At 40.1% G+C, this 19,458-nt stretch overlaps 1 protein-coding gene across 1 annotated transcript in view; it reads left to right on the forward strand.

Moving 5' to 3' along the window:
* The window catches only part of NRK (Nik related kinase), a 156,050-nt gene that overhangs the window by 93,379 nt on the left and 43,213 nt on the right, over positions 1-19,458 (forward strand). Inside the window, exons 10-13 of the mRNA XM_064278653.1 lie at positions 12,368-12,446; positions 13,513-13,688; positions 15,627-15,690; positions 16,106-17,264. Of these exons, the coding sequence (XP_064134723.1) occupies positions 12,368-12,446; positions 13,513-13,688; positions 15,627-15,690; positions 16,106-17,264 (1,478 nt within the window). The remainder of the gene's footprint in view (positions 1-12,367; positions 12,447-13,512; positions 13,689-15,626; positions 15,691-16,105; positions 17,265-19,458) is intronic.

Here is a 19,458-nt window from a genome sequence, read left to right on the forward strand (position 1 = left end):
AGTCTCTTCCAGAGAAGTAAAAAGAGAGGAAGAACAGCTTCTTCTCACTGAAAGCACCCTGTGGAGGCTCTAAGCAGAGAGAAGATCTGGACCTTTGCATACCAGAACCTTTCCAAGCTCCTTCAGTCCTTGGGCTCTGAGTAGGAATTCAATCCTAATATGGAGCCTTTAAACCAAGGCCAGAAGACAGATTATCACAGGCTGGCTAATGTTGAGTAGATGAATATTCACCTATCCTGTCTACTATTGATAGATTGTTGTGTGGTGGGAGGAGCAGGATAGGGTACACAGTTTACTCTGATTCCCTTACCTTGTCAAGGGTGTAAGGGTCAACTTATTTTAATCTAGACTATATTATCCTGTATTTTAGCATTTTCTTTGCTATTGTAGAGATTACTTCTAAGGTTGTCAGCCATGCTTGTTTATAGTCCTACTTGTATGCCTTGTAGTGTCCCTCTCTCACACCCCATGTCAGTCTTTCCAGGAGTGCCTCAGGACTCAGATTTGCTCTTGCTCCATCAAGCGATCCTCTCCTTCATTATTCAGAGGATTCCTTCAGATCTCAACATATATTAGGAGTAAATTACATTAAACAAATGCAGACTAAGTGCAGTTTAAGAGGTTTCCCACCCCTCAAAAGATTATTTTTTAAAGAAGGTTCGCTATCTCAAAGGAATGAGCCCTTACTGGTGAAAATTTAGGCAGTTTTAAGAGATATGAGGGAGGCGGCATTTACCAGCATTCCAGATTAGACTGTACTGGAAACCATCCGCAGGTGGTGTTGTCATAGCTCTTGTACCCACCCTACACTCTGTTCCTCTATGGACAGCTCCCTCCCCACCCCCTTCTCAAATTGTACTTTAGATGAAGGTGTACAGAGCAAATTAGTTTCTCATTAAACAATTAATACACATATTGTTTTGTGACTTTGGTTGCCAACCCCACGACACGTCAACACTCTCTCCTTCTCAACCTTGGATTCCCCATTACCAGTTTTCCTCTCTCCTCCTGACTTCTCACTCTTGCCCCTGAGCTGGTGTGCTCATTTAGTCTCATTTTGTTTTATGGGCCTGTCTAATCTATGGCTGAAATGTGAACCTCAGGAGTAACTTCAGTACCCAGGGGCCATACTCTCAGGGTTTCTCCAGTCTCTGTAAGACCAGTATGTTTGGCGTTTTTTTGTGAGTTAGAATTTTGTTCTAATTTTTCTCCAGCTCTGTCTGGGACCCTCTATTATGATCTCTGTCAGAGCAGTCGGCGGTAGTAGCCGGGCACCATCTGGTTGTGCTGGACTCAGTCTGGTGGACACTGTGGTAGTTGTGGTCCATTAGTCCTTTGTATTAATCTTTCCCCTGTGCCTTTGGCTTTCTTCATTCTCCCTTGCTCCAGACGGCGTGGGACGAGTGGAGTATCTTAGATGGCCACTCACAAGCTCTTAAGACCCCAGACGCTACTTGCCATAGTAGAATGTAGAACATTTTCTTTATACACTTTGTTATGCCAATTGATCTAGATGTCCCCAAAGACCATGGTACCCAGCCCCCAGCTCAGTAATTCAGTCCCTCAGGGAGTTTGGATGTGTATATGAAACTTCCATGACCTTGCCTTGGTCAAGTTGTGCCGACTTCCCCAGTATTGTGTACTGTCTTACCCCTCACCAAAGTTAGCACTTATCTATTGTCTAATGTTTTTCCCTTTCCACTCCCCACCCCTAACTCCCAGTAACCATCAAAGATTGTTTCCTTTTGTGTGTAGACCTTTTCATGAGTTTTTACAGTAGTGGTCTCATAAATATTTGTCCTTTTGTAATCGACTTATTTCATTCAGCATAATGCCCTCCGGATTCATCCATGTTTTGAGATGTTTCACAGATTCATCATTGTTCTTTATTGTTGCATAGTAGTCCTTTGTGTGTATGTACCATAGTTTGTTTTATCCACTCATCTGTTGATGGAGACTTAAGTTGTTTCCATCTTTTTACTGTTGTTAACAATGCTGCAATGAAATGAACATGGGTGTGCATATTTCTATTCATGTGATGGCTCTTATTTCTCTAGCATATATTCCTAAGAGTAGGATTGCTGGATCATATGGTGTTTCTATTTCTGGCTTTCTAAGGAAATGCCATATTGATTTCTAAAATGGTTGTACCATCTTAAATTCCCACTAGTAGTGTGTGAGTGTTCTAATCTCTCCATCACCACTTCAACATTTATTATTTTGTGTTTTTTGGATTAGTGCCAGCCTTGTTGGGGCGAGATGGTATCTCATTGTAGTTTTGATTTGTATTTCTCTAATGTCTACTGGGTTTTGTTGTTTTTAATGTCTAATGATTGTGAGGATTTCCTCATGTGTTTGTTAGCCACCTGAATGTCTTCTTTGCTGAAGTGTCTGTTCATATCCTTTACCCATTTTTAAATTGGATTATTTGTCTTTTTGTTGTAGTGGTGTTGGATTTTCTTATAGATTTTGGAGATTAGACCTTTGTCAGATTTGTCAGAGTCAAAAATTTTTCCCAGCCTGTAGGCTCTCTTTTTACTTTTTTGGTGAAGTCTTCTGATGAGCATAAGTGTTTAATTTTTGGAAGATCCCAGTTATCTAGCTTATCTTCTGATGTTTGTGTATTGTTCATTATGGCTTGTATCCTATTTATGCTGTGTTTTAGGGCCTCTAGAGTTGACCCTATTTTTCCTTCCATGGTCTTTATATTTTTTGGTTTTATATTTAGGTCTTTGATCCATTTTGATTTAGTTTTTGTGTATGGTGTGAGGTATGGGTCCTGTTTCTTTTTTTTTTACAGATGGACATCCAGTTTTGCCAGCACCATTTGTTAAAAAGACTGTCTTTCCCCCCATTTGATGGACTTCGGGCCTTTGTTGAAGATCAGGTGACTGTAGGTGGATGGATTTATATCTGGGTTCTCGATTCTGTTCCATTGGTCAGTGTTTCTGTCGTCGTACCAGTACCAGGCTGCTTTGGCTACCATAGCTATATAGTAGGTTCTGAGGTCAGGTAGTATGAGTCCTCCTACTTTATTCTTCTTCTCCAATAGTGCTGTCTTAGGCTGGGTTCTCTAGAGAAGCAAACCCAGTAAAGCATATACATATATATTAAAAAAAAGTAGAGAGAGAGAGAGAGATTTATATAAAGGAAATGGCTCACGTGGTTGTAGAGGCTGATCCCAAGTTCGTGGGTCAAGATAGAGGCTTCTCCTGATTCACTTAGCCACAGGGGCTGGTGAACCCAAGATCAGCAGGTCAGAGAGCCAGGGCTCTTGCTCACAGGCTATGAAGATCGAAGAGTTCCAGTATCGTCAGGCAAGACCACGGGTATACTGCTAGCTCAAGTCCCAAGAACTGGAGGTCTGACGAACAGGAACCAGCTGTAGGATCCAGAGCGAGCAAAAGCCCCCAAGTCTTAGCCAGAATGTCCACTTATATTCAGTGCAGGCCACATGCCCGAGGAAACTCCCTTTCAACTGACTGGCTACTCACAACAGATCCCATCATGAAGGTGATCACATTGCATCAAATCTCATCATGGAAGTGATCACAACATCATAAGACTGCCAGACTACATCATAACTGCTAAACCACTGAAAATCATGGCCCAGCCAAATGGACACACAACCTTAACCATCACAAGTGCTTTGCTTATCTGGGGCCTCTTTCCTTTCTATGTCAACTTAATGATTAGTTTTTCCATCTCATTAAAGAATGCTGTTGGTATTTGGATCAGGATTGCATTATATTTGTAGATTGCTTTGAGTAGAACTGACATTTTCACAATGTTGAGTCTGCCTACCCATGAGCATGGTATGTTTTTCCATTTATGTAGGTGTCATTTGGTTTCTTGCAGTAGTGTTTTGTAGTTTTCTTTGTATAGGTCTTTTATGTCTCTGGTTAGATTTGTTCCTAAGTATTTTATTTGTTTAAGGGCTGTTACAAATGACATTGCTTTCCTGATTTCATTTTTGCGGTTCTCTTTATTGGTGTATAGGAACGCAACTGATTTTTGTATGTTTATCTTTTTTTTTTTTAATCGTGCTTTAGGTGATAGTTTACATACAAAAATTTATACACATATTGTTTTGTGACATTAGTTGCAATCCCCACTGTGTGACAGCACACTCCCCACATCTACCCCGGTTCCCCATGTCCATTTGACCAGTTCCTGTCCTTTCCTGCCTTCTCATCCTGCTTTTGGACAGAAGTCACCCGTTTGGTCTAATGTATCTGATTGAACTAAGAAGCACATCCCTGTCTAATCTTTGAAGAGTGGGCCTCAGGAATGGTTTCAGTTCTGGGTTAACAGTGTGTGAAGGGACCATAGTTTCGGGGGTTTCTACACTCTCTGTCAGACCAATAAGTCTGGTCTTTTTACATGCATTAAAGTTCTGTTCTACATTTTTCTCCTGCTCTGTCCAGGACTCTCTCCTGTGTTCCCTATCAGGGCAGTCATCGGTGGTAGCCAGCCACCATCTAGTTCTTCTGGTCTCGGGCTAGTGGAGTCCCTGGTTCATGTGATCCTTTAGTCCTTTGGGCTAATATTTTCCTTATGTCTTTGGTCATCTTCGTTCTTCTTTGCCCCAACTGGGATGGGACCAATTGATGTATCTATGGCCACTCCCAAGCTTTTAAGACCTCAGACACCACTCACCAAAGTGGGATACAGGGCGTTGTATGTTTACCTTGTATCCTGCCACTCTGTTAAATCTCTCTGTTAGTTCCAGTAGTTTTCTTGTGGGGTCCTTTGGGTTCTCTATGTATACTATCATCATATCATCTGCAAATAGGGATAGTTCTACTTCTTCCTTACGATTTTGAGTGCTCTTTATTTCTTTTTCTCTCCTTATTGCTCTAGCTAGGACTTCCAGCACGGTGTTAAATAGGAGTGGTGATAAAGGGCATCCTTGTCTTGTTCCTGTTCTCAGGGGAAATGTTTTCAGCCTCTCTCCCTTAAGAATGATGTTGGATGTTGGTTATGTGTAGAGACCTTTATTATGTTGAGGAATTTGCTTTCTATACCTATTTTATCAAGAGCTTTTATCAGGAGTAGGTGTTGGAGTTTTATCACATGCCTTTTCTGCATCCATTGAGAGGATCATGTGATTCTTTTGTTTTATGTATGTGGTGGATTACGGTGATTGATTTTCTAATGTTGAACCATCCTTGCATACCTGGTATGAATCCCAATTGGTCAGTGTGTATTATTATTTTTTATATGATGCTGTATTCTATTGGCTAGAATTTTGTTGGGGATTTTTGCAATTCATGAGAAATCTCGGTCTGTAATTTTCTTTTTTTGTGGTGTCTTTGCCTGGTTTTGGTATCAGAATTATGCTGGCTTCATAGAATGAGTTTGGAAGCATGCCTTCCTTTTCTGTGTTCTGAAATAGTTTGAGTGGTACTGGTGTAAGCTCTTCTCTGAATGTTTGGTAGAATTCTCCAGTGAAGCCATCTGAGCTAGGGCTTTTTTCATTGCAAGTTTTTTTTTTTTTTTTCCAGTCTCGTTTCTTGTTATGGATCTGTTCAAATTTTCGACCTTAGTTTGTGTTAGTTTAGGTAGGTAGTGTGTTTCTAGAAAGTTGTCCATTTTCTCTAGGTTTCCAAATTCACTGGAGGATAGTTTTTCATAGTACTCTGTTATGAGCCTTTTTATTTCAGTTAGGTCTGTTGTAGTGTCCCTCATTTCATTTCTTATTTGGGTTATTTGCATCCTCTCCTGTTCTTATTTTGTCAGTTTGGCCAGTGGTCTGTCGATTTTGCTTATCCTTTCAAAGAACCAACTTTTGGTTTTGTTGATTCTTTTCTATTGTATTACTAGTCTTTTTTTATTATTTCATTTATTTCTGCTCTGATCTTTGTTATTATTTTTCTTCTGGTGGCTGTGGGATTCTTTTCCTCTTCTCTGTTTGTTCAAGTTGTATAGCTAATGTTTTGATTTTTGTCCCTTTCTTCTTTTTTGATGTGTGCATCTATTGCTATAAATTGACCTCTGAGCACTGCCTTCACTGTGTCCCAAAGGTTTTGGTGTGATGTGATTTCATTCTCATTTGATTCTAGGAATTTTTTGATTCCATCTCTGATTTCTTCTATTACCCAGTGGTTTTTAAGCAAGGTGTCATTCAATTTCCATGTATTTCATTTATTTTCCTTTCCCTTCCTGTTATTAATTTCTACTTTTATCATGTTGTAATCAGAGAAGATACTTTATATTATGCCAGTCTTTTGGATGTTGGCAAGGGTTGCTTTGTGGCGTAAGATGTGGTCTATTCTAGAGAACGTTCCATGTGTGCTAGAAAAGAATGTGTACTTTGCTGCTGTTGGGTAGAGTGTTCTATATATGCCTATGAGGTCAAGTTGGTGGATTGTGGACTTTAGATCTTCTGTATCTTTGTTGAGTTTCTTTCTACATGTTCTGTCCTTTACCAAGAATGGTATGTTGAAGTCTCCTACTGTTATTATGGAACTGTCAGTTCCTCTTTTTAGTGCTCTTAGAGTTTGTTTTATATATTTTGTAGCCTGTCGTTGGGTGTGTAGATATTTATTATGGTTATGTCCTCATGGTGGATTGTCCCTTTAGTCATTATATAATGTCCTTCCTTGTCTTTTATGGTGGATTTTGTTTTAAAGTCTATATTATCTGGGATTACTATTGCCACTCCTACTCTTTTTTCTTTGCTGTTTGCTTGGTACATTTTTTCTGTCCTTTGATTTTTCGTATATTTATGTCTTTGTTTATAAGGTGTGTCTCCTGTAGACAGCATATTGATGGATCCTATTTTTTTTTTTTTTTTTACTTTATCCATTCTGTCACTCTCTGTCTCTTTATGGGTACATTTAAGCCACTTATGTTCAGTGTGATTAGTGATAGGTGTGAGCTTATTGCTGTCATTTTGTAGGGCTTTTTTTGTGTATGTGTGATGCTGACCTTTTCTTTGTTCCTTTCACTCTTCTGTACTGAATTACTTTTACTTGTGGATTTTTTGTTTGTTTCTTTGATTTTTGTAGATTTTGTGTTTACGGAGACTTTATGTTTTTCTTCTTTATTTTGATGAGTAGGTTTGTTAACTTTCTTTGTGGTTACCTTGAAATTTAGCCCTATCTTCGTAAGTTTGAACCAGTCTTTTATTACCTGATATCACCTTGACTTCCTCTGCATTTGAAAGTTCTGTACCTACAGTGTTTATTCCATTCCCTCTTTTATTGTTCTGACATTATTGTCATCTACAGATTGACCTCTCTGATTCCCTGTTGTAATTCTTTTAGTTTTGTTTTACACTTGATAGTTCATTGCCTAGATTGGTATCTAGCTGATGCTCTCCTGTGTCCTAGATTCAGATTGTTGTCTGATGTTGTTGGTTTTCTAACCGAAGGACTCCCTTTAACAGTTGTTGTAAGTTTTGTTTGGTTTTTACATATTCCCTTGATTTCTGTTTATCTGCAAATGTTCTAATTTCACCATTTTATTTGAGCGAGACTTTTGCAGGATATATTATTCTTGGTTGACAGTTTTTTCCTTTCAAGCTTTCATAAACGTCATTCCACTACCTTCTTGCTTGCATGGTTTCTGCTGAGTAATCATAGCTTAGTCTTATTATTTCCCCTTTGTATATGACTTTTTCATTTTTCTCGATTTGTTCTCAGGATTCTTTCTTTGCCATTGGTTTTAGTGAGTGTGATTACGATATGTCTTGGTGATTTTCTTTTGGGGTCTATCCTATATGAGGTTATTTGAGCTTCTTGGATGGTTGAATTTTCATCTTTCATGATGTTAGGGAAGGTTTCTGTCAGCAAATCTTCAGTGATCCTCTCTGTGTTTTCCATTTTCTCCCCCTGATCTGGAATTCCAATCACATGGGACTTTTGCTTTTCATTGTATCCCACGTTATTCTCAGGGTTTCTTCATTCTTTTCTCTAATTTTTCCTCAAAGTGGTATCCAGGAATTTGTCTTGAATTTTGCTGATCCTGTCTTCTGTTGTTTCAGATTTGATCCTAAAACCTTCTATTGTACTGTTCATATCTGAAATCTTGTTGTTTATCTTTTGAACTTTTATTTGTTGTTTTTGTATAATTTCTAGTTGTTTATTTATTTTGACATTTTACTCCTGTATTATTTTTCTGAATTCTTCCATTGCTTTGTCTATGTTTTCCCTGATTTTGTCTGTATTTTCCATGATTTCGTCTACTTTTTCCTAATTTTTGTCTACATTTTTCTTCATCTCTTGGAGCGCCCTCAATATTAGAGTTTTAAATTCCCTACCAGGTAGTTCCAGTGTATTTTCTTCTACCAGAAGGTCATCTGGTGTTTTACATAGGTCACTTTCTGGAGTCATCCTGTCTTTTTTTAGTATGTTTGATATTGTCTGCTGTCTCTGGGACATTCAGGAATCATTTTTTTTTTCATTTATTGATGGTTGATTTGTTTGTTTCATCCTGCGTTTTTGTTTTATTTGGTTATTTCTGGGCAGGCAGGCTGGGCCTGTTTTGTTGCTTTCTCCCCTGTGGGCACAACAATTCTCACCACCTTATCCAAGTGGACAGGGCCAGTCACTCAGCTATGGTACAGCAGTGTGGGTTCATCCGGGGTGGAGGAGCGAGATGGGCAGATTGCAGCACAAACTGGGGCTGATGAGGTGGGGCCAGGGGGCAGTGCAGGGTGGATCCGCGAGACCATGTTGGTGCTGCTTGTGGCCACGGCACTTGGCATATGGTAGGTACAGTTAGGCAGGAGGGAAAGGACAGAATGTGACGTGTGGAGCTAATGGGTGAGTGAAAGAAAAAAAAGAAGAGAGAGAAACAAAAGCAAAAAAAAAGAAAAAATTGAAGGAGAAAAGAAAAATAAATAAAACGATGGCACAGTAGTATTTAATGGGTGGGGGTGGGTCAGACCCAGCAAAGCAGTGTGCCAGTGGCTCTCTAGCTTAGCAGTGCAGTTCCTCCTGTTGAGAATGGGAGTAGGTGGCACATGGGACTAGGGGGTGGGAGAAAGGAAAAAGGAAATGAGAGACAAGAAACCAACCAAAAATAAATAAATAAATAGATAAAAAGATACGTGGTGGAGGAGCCGGCTTTCAGGGGCAGAGTGGGATTAAGGTGGAGGCGAGCTGATGTCTCTCTTGCCAGGAAGGGGCGGAGACAGTGCAGGGCCTAGATGGGAGGGAGAAGGGGAAAGATAAAGAAAAATAAAAAAAATATGGTGCTGAGTGAGCCAGTCTTTGGGGGCAACACAGACCCAGGGAGGCCACGTGCCAGAGGCTCTCCAGCCATGCAGTACAGCAGAGCCCAGCAAGAAGGGAGGCATGGCACAGAGGGCTAGGTGGGTGGTAGAAAGGAAAGGAAGAAAGGGAGAGAGAGAGAAGAAGGAACAACAACAAAACCAAAAAAAGAAAGACAAAAACAAACAATAAGCAAATAAAATGGCGCCAAGGGAGCCAGTCAGTGACAGCGGCGCAGACCTGGGAAGGCTGCATGCCAGTGACTCTCTAGCTGAATGGTATAATACAGCACCTAGAGAAGGGGCTGGGGCGGTACACAGGGCTAGATGGATGGCAAAAGGAAATGAGAGAGAGAGAGAGAAGAAAAAGAAAAGCGAAGAGAGAACAAAGCAAACAAAACAAAAAATATGGTGCTGAGGGAGCTGGCCCTGTAGCCAAGTGGTGCAGCAAAGCCCATCGAGAAGGGGCAGGGATGGCACATGGGGCCTGGTTGAGAGGAGAAAGGAAAGGAAGGAAGGGATAGAGAGAGAAGATACAAAGAGAAGAAAAAAAAGAAAAAAATATAGCACCAATGAAGCCAGCTGTTGGGGGTGGCCCAGACCTAGGGAGGCCATGTTCCAGTGGCTCTCTAGCTGAGTGCTGCAACACACGGGTCTAGGTGGGCTGGAGAAAGGAAAGGAAGGAAGGCAGAGAAAAGAAACTGGAAAAGAAAAAAAAAAGTGCTGAGGGAGCCTGCCAGAAGGGGCAGTGCAGACCAGAGGTGGCCATGAGCTGGTGGCTCTCTAGCTGAGTGGTGTGGCACAGCCCATCAAGAAGGAAAGGGGATGGCACACAGGGCTAGCTGTCCAGGAGAGAAAAAAGGAAGGAAGGGAGAGAGAAGCAACAAAAAAGCCTAAAAACCAAACAAACAAAAAAATGGCAATGAAGGGGCCAGCCAATGGGGGCGGGGCGGACACATGTGGCAGTAAGCTGGTGTCTCTCCAGCTGAGTGACCATGGCCAGTTGGAAAGCAGCAGAGGCTGCATAGAGGGAAGAAGGGTGGAGGATTGGAAAGCATGTATCCTTGGTTACCAGGTGCTCTGTCTCCTGTTGGAAGTTCTTTGTGCTCTCTGACCACAGTCCTTGGTGGCTGAGGTCCCAGATGGAGAATCCAAGTGGCAGTGAGCTGGTGTCTCTCTGGCAGAGCAACTGTGGCCTATTGGAAAGCGGAGGAGGCCATGTACAGAAAAGAAGGGTGGTGGGTGGGAAACCGTGTATCCCTGGTTACCAGGTGCTTTGTCTCCTGTTGGGAGCTCTGTGAAGTTACCTTCCTGTACTCCCTGTCTGCGTTCCTTCATGGCCGTAGCGCAAGATGGCGAATCCGTTACGTGTTAGCTGGTAGGTGATCTCCATTTCATAATTCTCCTCGTTCTCTGTGAGTTTCTTATTCCATTCGGTACTTGATCAACTTCTTTTTATCCTTTGATGCTTAGGGTTCCAGGATTGACATCTGTATCAGCTTTACTTAGTTTTTCCGGTTTTTGCCGAAGAGGGATGGCATAGTGCTTCTGTCTATAGCGCCATGTTGAAAAAGTCTCTCTTAATGGAAACTTACCTAGTGTATGTCCTATCCCGTGACTCCTCAAGATGCTGATAGTTGGCTGAATGATGTGCAGATGTTAATAGATGATAACTGTTTAATATTGTACAACTCCCTTACATTTAAAGAACAGATCTTAGTGACTGACTGGAAACAGTAAAGGAATGAAACACATCAAATATGATACTGATCTTTTGAGCTTGGGGCAAATCCTGACTTCAGTTATAAACTTAAACCTTCTATTAAATTATATCCATGTAATTGAGAACAAAGCTTGACTTTGAACAGTTGCATTTATATCACTCTAATGACATCACAGTAGAGAGTTCTTTCTCCTACTATGAGAGGCCAGTTTGTCATTGTTTTCTTGCAGATGTATTTTGGGAGAGGAAGGATGACCCTAAAGAGTCATTAGTATCAAACTGTCCTCATGAACGGCACGCTGATAGCATTAGATGAAATTTACACTGTGGCTCTCCTTTGGAGATTTTTTTGCACTGCCAGTTTTCTTTAATCAAAATACAAGGAGGAATAAGTGAAGTTAGACACATATTTAAATGCTTATAGAAAACCCAGAATTCCAAAATCAATGAGGTAATTAATTTATGTAGAACATACTGGAATAGGCTTTTCTGTGTGTAGCTGTGTATATAAAAAAGAGAATGAAATCCCTGTAATTTGGCAAAGCTTTGAAATGCCAGATAATTAAAATCTTTGTTAAAATATTAATAGCCGCTTTTTATTAAGTGCCTACTATATGGCAGACACATTTACATGTAAGTTGCCCTTTAATCTTCACAGCAACTCAGTGAAGGAATTCCTGATATATTTCCTGTTTTTCAGATGAGGAAACCAAAGCGCACATACTTTAAGTAATTTGCCCAGGGTCACAAAGACAGAGGTAGGATTTGAACCCAGTTCGAACCCAGCCAGAGGCGCCTTGTAAGACAGGCCTAGCAATCTGCTTCCAAAAGGTCACAGCCTTGAAAACCCTAGGGAGCAGTACTACTGTGCACACATGAGATCACCACGAGTCAGAATCAACTGGACAGTAACTAACAACAGCAATGTTATTCTAGAGGGTGTGCTCTTAGTGCCTAGAACTATCAGCATTGAAAACGGATTCTTCTCAGCTTTTTAAAGTACTAAATCATCTTTATATATAATTTTACACACCAGCCTAGTTGACTTTTTCAGCCTATAAATTACATATTCCAATTGTACAAAGGTAGATACCTGCCTACAATACAAAAATAGAAGTGTGTTTGTCTCCACTTCTGGGTTACTTCTCTAGATATAAATCATCAATGACACATTTCAAAAAAATTATTTAGTTTCATTTAGTATTGATTTGTCAATTGCATTTTACACACCTGGAGGTGGTGGAGCTTTAAAATCTTCCATAATGCAAATAAGCTTTTCCTTTCACGCACTTTTTTTTTGTACTCATTCGTTCCTTGGTGCCTGTTCAGCATACTATGTCGAAGAACACTGAGAATCCCCTTTGGAATGAGGAATGTACTCTGTACTTGTCATTTTTTCTAAACTCACCTGTTTCCCTTTGCAGCCCTGTGTAACCTTCAGCCCTTGGAAGCCCTCTTCGTTATTTTGCGGGAATCAGCTCCCACCGTCAAATCCAGTGGATGGTAAAGATGAATATTTTAATCTCCTAAACACGTTGACTTGACATTTTTATGTAGCAAAGAAGTTTTAATTCACTTGGTCAGTCCTACTTCACCATCCTTGTTGGACAATATTTTCTAAAACAACAGTATTTTAACTGGGAGGTCTAAATGACAGCTTTAATGAAGCCCTAACTAGCCAAGTAGAAATAAGTAATTTCATAGTATATTATGATGGCATTACTGCCCTGCCCTTAATGGGCATTTTCAGTTGTTTCTCCAGTAACAGGATGGACCAATGGCAACTGTTTATGAAATTGCTCATTGTACTTAGATAAACAGTGATTGTGACTGACAGCACTATTGTTTGGCCCATTAAATTAAACATTCACAGACCTAAGCAGAGGACTTCGTCTCCCAAGATGCTAGAGGTCAGCTAAACTTGGGAACCCTTCTAACTGAAGTTTGTTTACCTAATACCTGAAACTCTTATTTATTCTTAGTATTTACTGCTTAGTGGTGACTACGGCTTGATTGCTGACATTCTTCTTTGTAATTTTGTTTAACCCTGCCCACAGAGTCAGACTCTCTGGCCACATTTGTATTTATGGGTCATTTTATAAAATTAGTTAGCCCTGGTGCTAGTAACACATACTTATTGGATCATTATATCTGTGCATCCATAGTTCAAAGTGCATGTATAAAGTGAAACATTCAGGCTTCAGAGGATGACGGTTTTGGGCTGACCAATGCAGTCTTGTAGTCTACATGTATTATATTAATTACTTAATTGCCTTATCTGCAACTTCACTTTTTACCGTATACAGACAGATGATCTCACTGAAGTTTCTGCTACAATTTGGGTAGACAATGCCACTGACTGTTGCCTCTTTTTTCTGAGGTTTCAATGACATTGCTCTATAGTGTATATTGTAAAGCTGCAGAATATTTGGCAGTTGAAAAGACAATTATAGCTAGAGGCAACCATCTCTGAAACTATAACCTACAGAGTGGCATGAGCATGGGAATGGGAGGTGGTATTGCAGGCCTGAGAATGCTCTTTTATTCCCTTTGATTCATTTTTTTTTAGGTCCCGCAAATTCCACAATTTCATGGAAAAGTGCATGATAAAAAACTTCCTATTTCGTCCCACTTCTGCTAACATGCTTCATCACGCATTTGTTGAAGATATAAAAAATGAAAGGCACATTGTAGAGTCATTTAAGAAGCATCTTACTGGGATCATTAAAAAGAGACAGAAAAAAGGTAGAATTTGCGAAGTTTCATTTAATGGAATGAGTATTCAGATGTGAGCAGAATTCGTTCATTTATTTTCAGGAAAAAAAGTAATACTTGTTTAAGAATTAGACTGAAAGTAATATTTCTGAGGCCTTTGATATATAGGTTTTTCACTAATGGTGCCTAAGCAACTCATTACCTCTCTGGGCCTGAATATGTATGTGTATACTTATTGCTTCCAGTTACAACTGGCAAGAAGTATTCATATTTGCAAAGATCTTGAAAGTCTTAAATAGAATTTTATAATATGCCAATTTTATTTAAGTAAACTCTTAAGCAAAGAAATAAAATGAATAGAAAGGAAAAAGATTTGTATTTTATTGTTCTTTTTTGGCTGATATTTTCATCAACTCTACTGAGATACCAAAAACCAAACCTGTTGTCGTCGAGTTGATTCTGATTCATAGCCACCCAAGAGGACAGAGTAGAACTGCCCCATAGGGTTTCCAGGGAGCAACTGGTGGATTTGAACTGCCGACCTTTTGGTTAGCAGCCGAGATCTTAACCACTATGCCACCAGAGCTCCCTACTGAGATAGGATATGCAATTAACCATTTATTGTCTGTTAATTCTGCAGTAGTGTATATGCACCATAGAAAGCAAGTTTTATAATACCAATTTAGAGCTAAAAGATGTAATTAAAGTAACTAACTTAGATAAAAGTAAGCATCTATCTATTAACACCAAAAATGGCAGGAAGAATTTTCACCAAATTCAGAGGAAAGTATTTGCTCTAACTTAAAATGTAGGTTATGTGGCATGTTCCACATTGACTTTGGGAGACCTGAAGCAGGGTTGAGAGTGGTGAGAAAGTGAAGAAAAAAACCAAATCAAACCCATTGCTCTCAGGTCGATTCCAAATCATAGTGACCCTATAGGGCAGAGTAGGACTGCCCCACAGGGTTTCAAGGGAGCACCTGGTGGATTGGAACTGCTAACCTTTGCTTAGCAGTTGCAGCTCTTAACCACTACACCACTAGGATTTCCAGTGAAAAAGAGGGAACCTGAAAAAGATAACAGGCATCCTCTTATCTACTGCAAGTTTATTGCACTGGAGCTTCTTCCGTCTGCATAACTATATGTATCCTGGTTTGAAGCGAGGAACAGCAGGAATTAATTTATTCAACCATGGTTTATAACTTATTGGAACAATATCACGGAGGCCAGCCAATCTCAGATGGGTGCAAGAAGACCATGCATCTACTTGAGAACTATCTAATTTCTAGAGTTCCATGGTTTCCAGAATGTTACCTGCAGGAAAAGTCCCGTTTGTATGGAAGATGCAAATATAGTTGCCCTAAACACTTTGATATAGGAAATCCGAAGGAAAGCTCTTTTGTTTGTAAGCTTATATATTTCAGAAGTAGCAGCACAGCTGACAGCAAAGAAGCAGAATGTTTTAAATGTGTTAAATGTAAACCCAGAATTAAGATTTTACATTCTCAATGAAAAGACAAAAGATCAATTCTAGACCTTAAAGTCCTCACATGCAGGGCCCACAGCTACAAGCCATGCTTACCTACCTTCTAACGTTGTTGTTGTTCCGTTCTGCCTTTGCCTCTCCTTTCTCCTGTCAATTGCACCAATCAGATTGCTAAATTCTTTTTCCTATGCCCAGAGAGAAAGGAACCCTGGTGATGCAGTGGTTAAAGTGCTCAGCTGCTAACCATAAGATCAGTAGTTCGAACCCGCCAGCAAAATTAATCTGTATGAAATAGCTGCACAAGTGGGCCTAGGGACTAGAATATTGTTTACACCACCAACATAGTGTCATTGGGAGGGTAACTTTTTTGCCCTTGTGAATTCACTCCATGTCCTGAGCACTGAAGAGTACACAGTGACTAAGGTGGATTGCAGGTCTCTGCTGACTGTTTATGTGTTACTTCTTTTCTCTTGCATAAAAAGGGATACCTCTGGTCTTTGAAAGAGAAGAAGCTATCAAAGAACAGTACAACATGAGAAGATTCAGGTGTGTTAAACCAATTACATATATAAATTGATGACAACAGTTCACGTAAGGCAGTTGACTCTGTACTGTTGCATTTCACTCAGAAAGAATTAATCCTTTCTGATCCAACACATAACAGGTCTCTGTTTTCAAAAGATATTAAGTGGAAGTGTTGAGAATATTTTATTACTACCCAAAGGCTCTTTAATATCTGACAATAGAATGATCAAGTATACTATCAGGCTCCATTAATAACTGGGTATGTTAATAATACAAAGGCTATTTTAGACATTACAGGAATGATTCAAGAAATGTTTACTGAAAATATCTTTGTTACAGAAAATGTTCATCTTTTAAAATGAAATCACTTGCCCTGAATGGCTTCATACACTGCAAATTCTAATTGCACGACAATCATTTGTATGTTTAATTTTAGAGGACCTTCTTGTACTCATGAGCTTCTGAAACTGCCAACCAGCAGCAGATGCAGACCACTTAGAGTCCTCCATGGAGAACCCTCTCAGCCACGGTGGTTACCTGATCAAGTAGAGCCACAGGTTCAGGCACTTCAGCAACTACAGGGAGCAGCCAGGGTGTTCATGCCACTACAGGCTCAGGACAGTGCACCTAGCCCTCTACAGGGGCAGGCCCAGGCACCTCAGCGACTACATGGCGCAGCTCGCGTGTTCATGCCACTGCAGGCTCAGGTGAAGGCTAAGGCATCTTGGCCTCTACAGATGCAGGTCAAGGCACCTCCACGACTACGGAGGGCAGCCCAGGTGCTCACGCCACTACAGGCTCAGGTTAAGGCACCTAGGCCTATACAAGTACAGGCCCAGGTACTCAAAGAACAGCAGGATCAGGTCCAGGCCCCGGTATCAGAACAGCCACAGGATCTGGACCAGGTTCCAGAGGAGTTTCAGGGGCAAGATCAGGTACCTGAACAACAGCAAAGGCAGGGCCAGGCCCGTGAACTGCAGCAGGGCCAACAGCAGGTACCTGAACAGCAGCTGGAGCAGAATGAACAGCAGGAGGTACAGGAGCAGGCTGTTGAGCCTGTCCAGGAAGAGACTGAAGCACAGGAACCTGAGTCATTACAAATACATGCCCAGGTGTTCTTGCCGTTACTGTCCCAGAACCACCATGTGCTGTTGCCACTACATTTAGATACTCAGGTGCTTATTCCTGTAGAGGGACAAACTGGTGAGTCAGCTCAGGCACAGGCCTGGGCGCTAGAGCCCCCGCAGGTAGTTAGTTCAGTTCAAGCACTGATAGAGGGACTATCAAGAGACTTGCTTCGAGCACCAGGCTCGCATAACTCAAAGCCACTTGGTCCACTGCAAACCTTGATGGAAAACCTGTCAGCAAACGTGTTTTACTCTCAACCAGAACAGGCACGGAAGAAAAAATCAAAGGTTTCTAGTCTAAGGCAGGCACTGGCAAAACGACTGTCACCAAAGAGGTTTCGGGGAAAGTCATCACAGAGACCTGAAGAGTTTGAACTCTCAGATTTAGAAGGCCGCAGAAGAAGGCACCAGTACAGATGGGAGGATATCTTTAATCAGCATGAAGAAGAATTGGGACAAGTGGCAAATGTAAGAGTTTCTGACATTTTTATTTGGAGTCAAATGTGCAGAGAAAATGTACTAGGTTTATACTCGGGTGTTCTTCTGTAAAACCAAATGAAATAAATATTCCTTGTGTTCCAGAGGTTACCTGAATAATTTCTGCTTCAAATAAATTGTTCCGAAATGTCCAGATAATTACAACTGTATTTGAGGGAAAAAAAAAATTTTATTTGAATGTTTCAGGTAATTCCTTAGATTATCCACTCTGTAAAGACAGAGCTTTAATTATTCGTTTTCTACCTGTTACCAGCCAATGAAGGGACATCATACTCAATTTGAAAATTAATATTTTTGATCTAAAAATTACTTTCGTAATTCAAAACTTTATAACTCATTCAAAATAAACAAAAAAATTGTTTAATTCTTTAAACCTGTAAGTTTATTTGCTCTTTCTTTCCATACAGTTCACTTAAATATACTATTTAATTGAATTCCACTCATTTTTGTACTTCAGGATATTTAAATCAAAGTTAAACAATGAGAAGAAAAAGTAGTTTTGAAAACACTCTGTATAAAAAAAAATTTTTTTATATGGATATCATATTTAGGGCTTGTCTCACTACTTTGCCACCTATTTTATACAATTAATCAATTATGTAATTGCTCAAAACATGGAGAAAAGTACAAATTGGTCTCTGCACAGTTGAAATATGGGGTGTGGTATATTACCCTCTTTATCTTATTTATGAACAGCCAATAAAACTTCATTTTTTTGAAATCCTCTAATATAAGTACATTTTTTTTTTTAATATAAGTACATGCAATTTGGCTGGAGTTGTTGAATTTAATTTGCTAAATATAATCTGATAATGAAGGGTTTGTGGGTCTGATAAGCAAATTAATAAGGTAAACAAGGTTAGGAGAAGAGTTGTTTTCTAATTCTTAGCAACATCCATTTACCTCATTGTGATGATCCTAACTTAAGCCCTGGTATCCACAACCATTTACTTAATAATGTGGTAGTAATCACAAATGGACCTTGTCTGAGTGTCTGGATGGTGAGTCTTTTGGTTTGTGTCCATTAAGCCAGTTGAAAGATGCTGTTTCCCAGATATGTCGAACACGTTGAACCAGAGAAGGCCTAAAAGGGAAAAGGGATGCCTAGCTCCCAGAAATGGAGGGAGGAAAAAAAAGAGAAAGAAACCAGATAGAGGAGAGGTGTGAGTCTAGAATGGTGGTATTTACCTGATGGTAAACCAGTTGCCTTTGAGTTGATTCTGATTCACGGTGATCCCATGTGTGTCAGAGTAATGTGATCCATGGGATTTTCAATGACTAGTTTTCCGGAAGTGGATCGCAATAAAACCCATTACTGTGCAGTCTATTCCAACTCATAGTGACCCTATAGGATGGAGTAGAACTGCCCTATAGGGTTTCCGAGGAGAGGCTGGTGGATTCGAACGGCCGACCTTTTGGTTAGCAGCCGTACCTCTTAACCACTTGACCACCAGGGCTCCCAATCACTAGGGTCGGGCATCTAAAATGCTAATAACCAAAAAACCAAACCCAGTCCTGTCGAGTTGATTCCGACTCATAGCGACCCTATAGGACAGAGTAGAACTGCCCCATAGAGTTTCCAAGGAGAGCCTGGCAGATTCGAACTGTTGACCCTTGGGTTAGCAGCTGTAGCACTTAACCACTAATAAATTTTCTCAAATGAGCCCTAGTAACAAATTAGAGCTAAAAGGGTTTGCATTTGTGATGTAAAGGAAGAAAAAAGCTATGCAGCACTGATAACATGGCTGATGGAATATGACAGAGTGCAATTGGCTATGAGAAATTTAGGCCCTTAGAAAGAATGGAACACTGGCTAAATGTCCTTGGAGAAATCTTCCTTGTTTTTCATCTCTGGCTTTGAATTTACATAGTCACTATCAACAATGCTCTCCCACTTACTAGGGAGTATTGTGAATGTTTGTTTGCCACCTCCTAAACAGAAATATTATACCACTGTCATCCATTACAGTATTTAGGAAAGGAAAGACACTGTTATGCATCCCTGAAAGACTCAATATTACCAGCATGGCACATATTTATTACCATGCAATGTTTTAAATATATATATAGGCAGCCGTTGTAAAATGGAAAAAAAAGTCAGTAAATAGTAGTTACCAATTCTATGACCCAAGAATATTGTATGGGCATTCATACCTTAATCTGT

The sequence above is a fragment of the Loxodonta africana genome, chromosome X (genome assembly GCF_030014295.1).
Source record: "Loxodonta africana isolate mLoxAfr1 chromosome X, mLoxAfr1.hap2, whole genome shotgun sequence".
Lineage (NCBI taxonomy): Eukaryota > Metazoa > Chordata > Mammalia > Proboscidea > Elephantidae > Loxodonta > Loxodonta africana.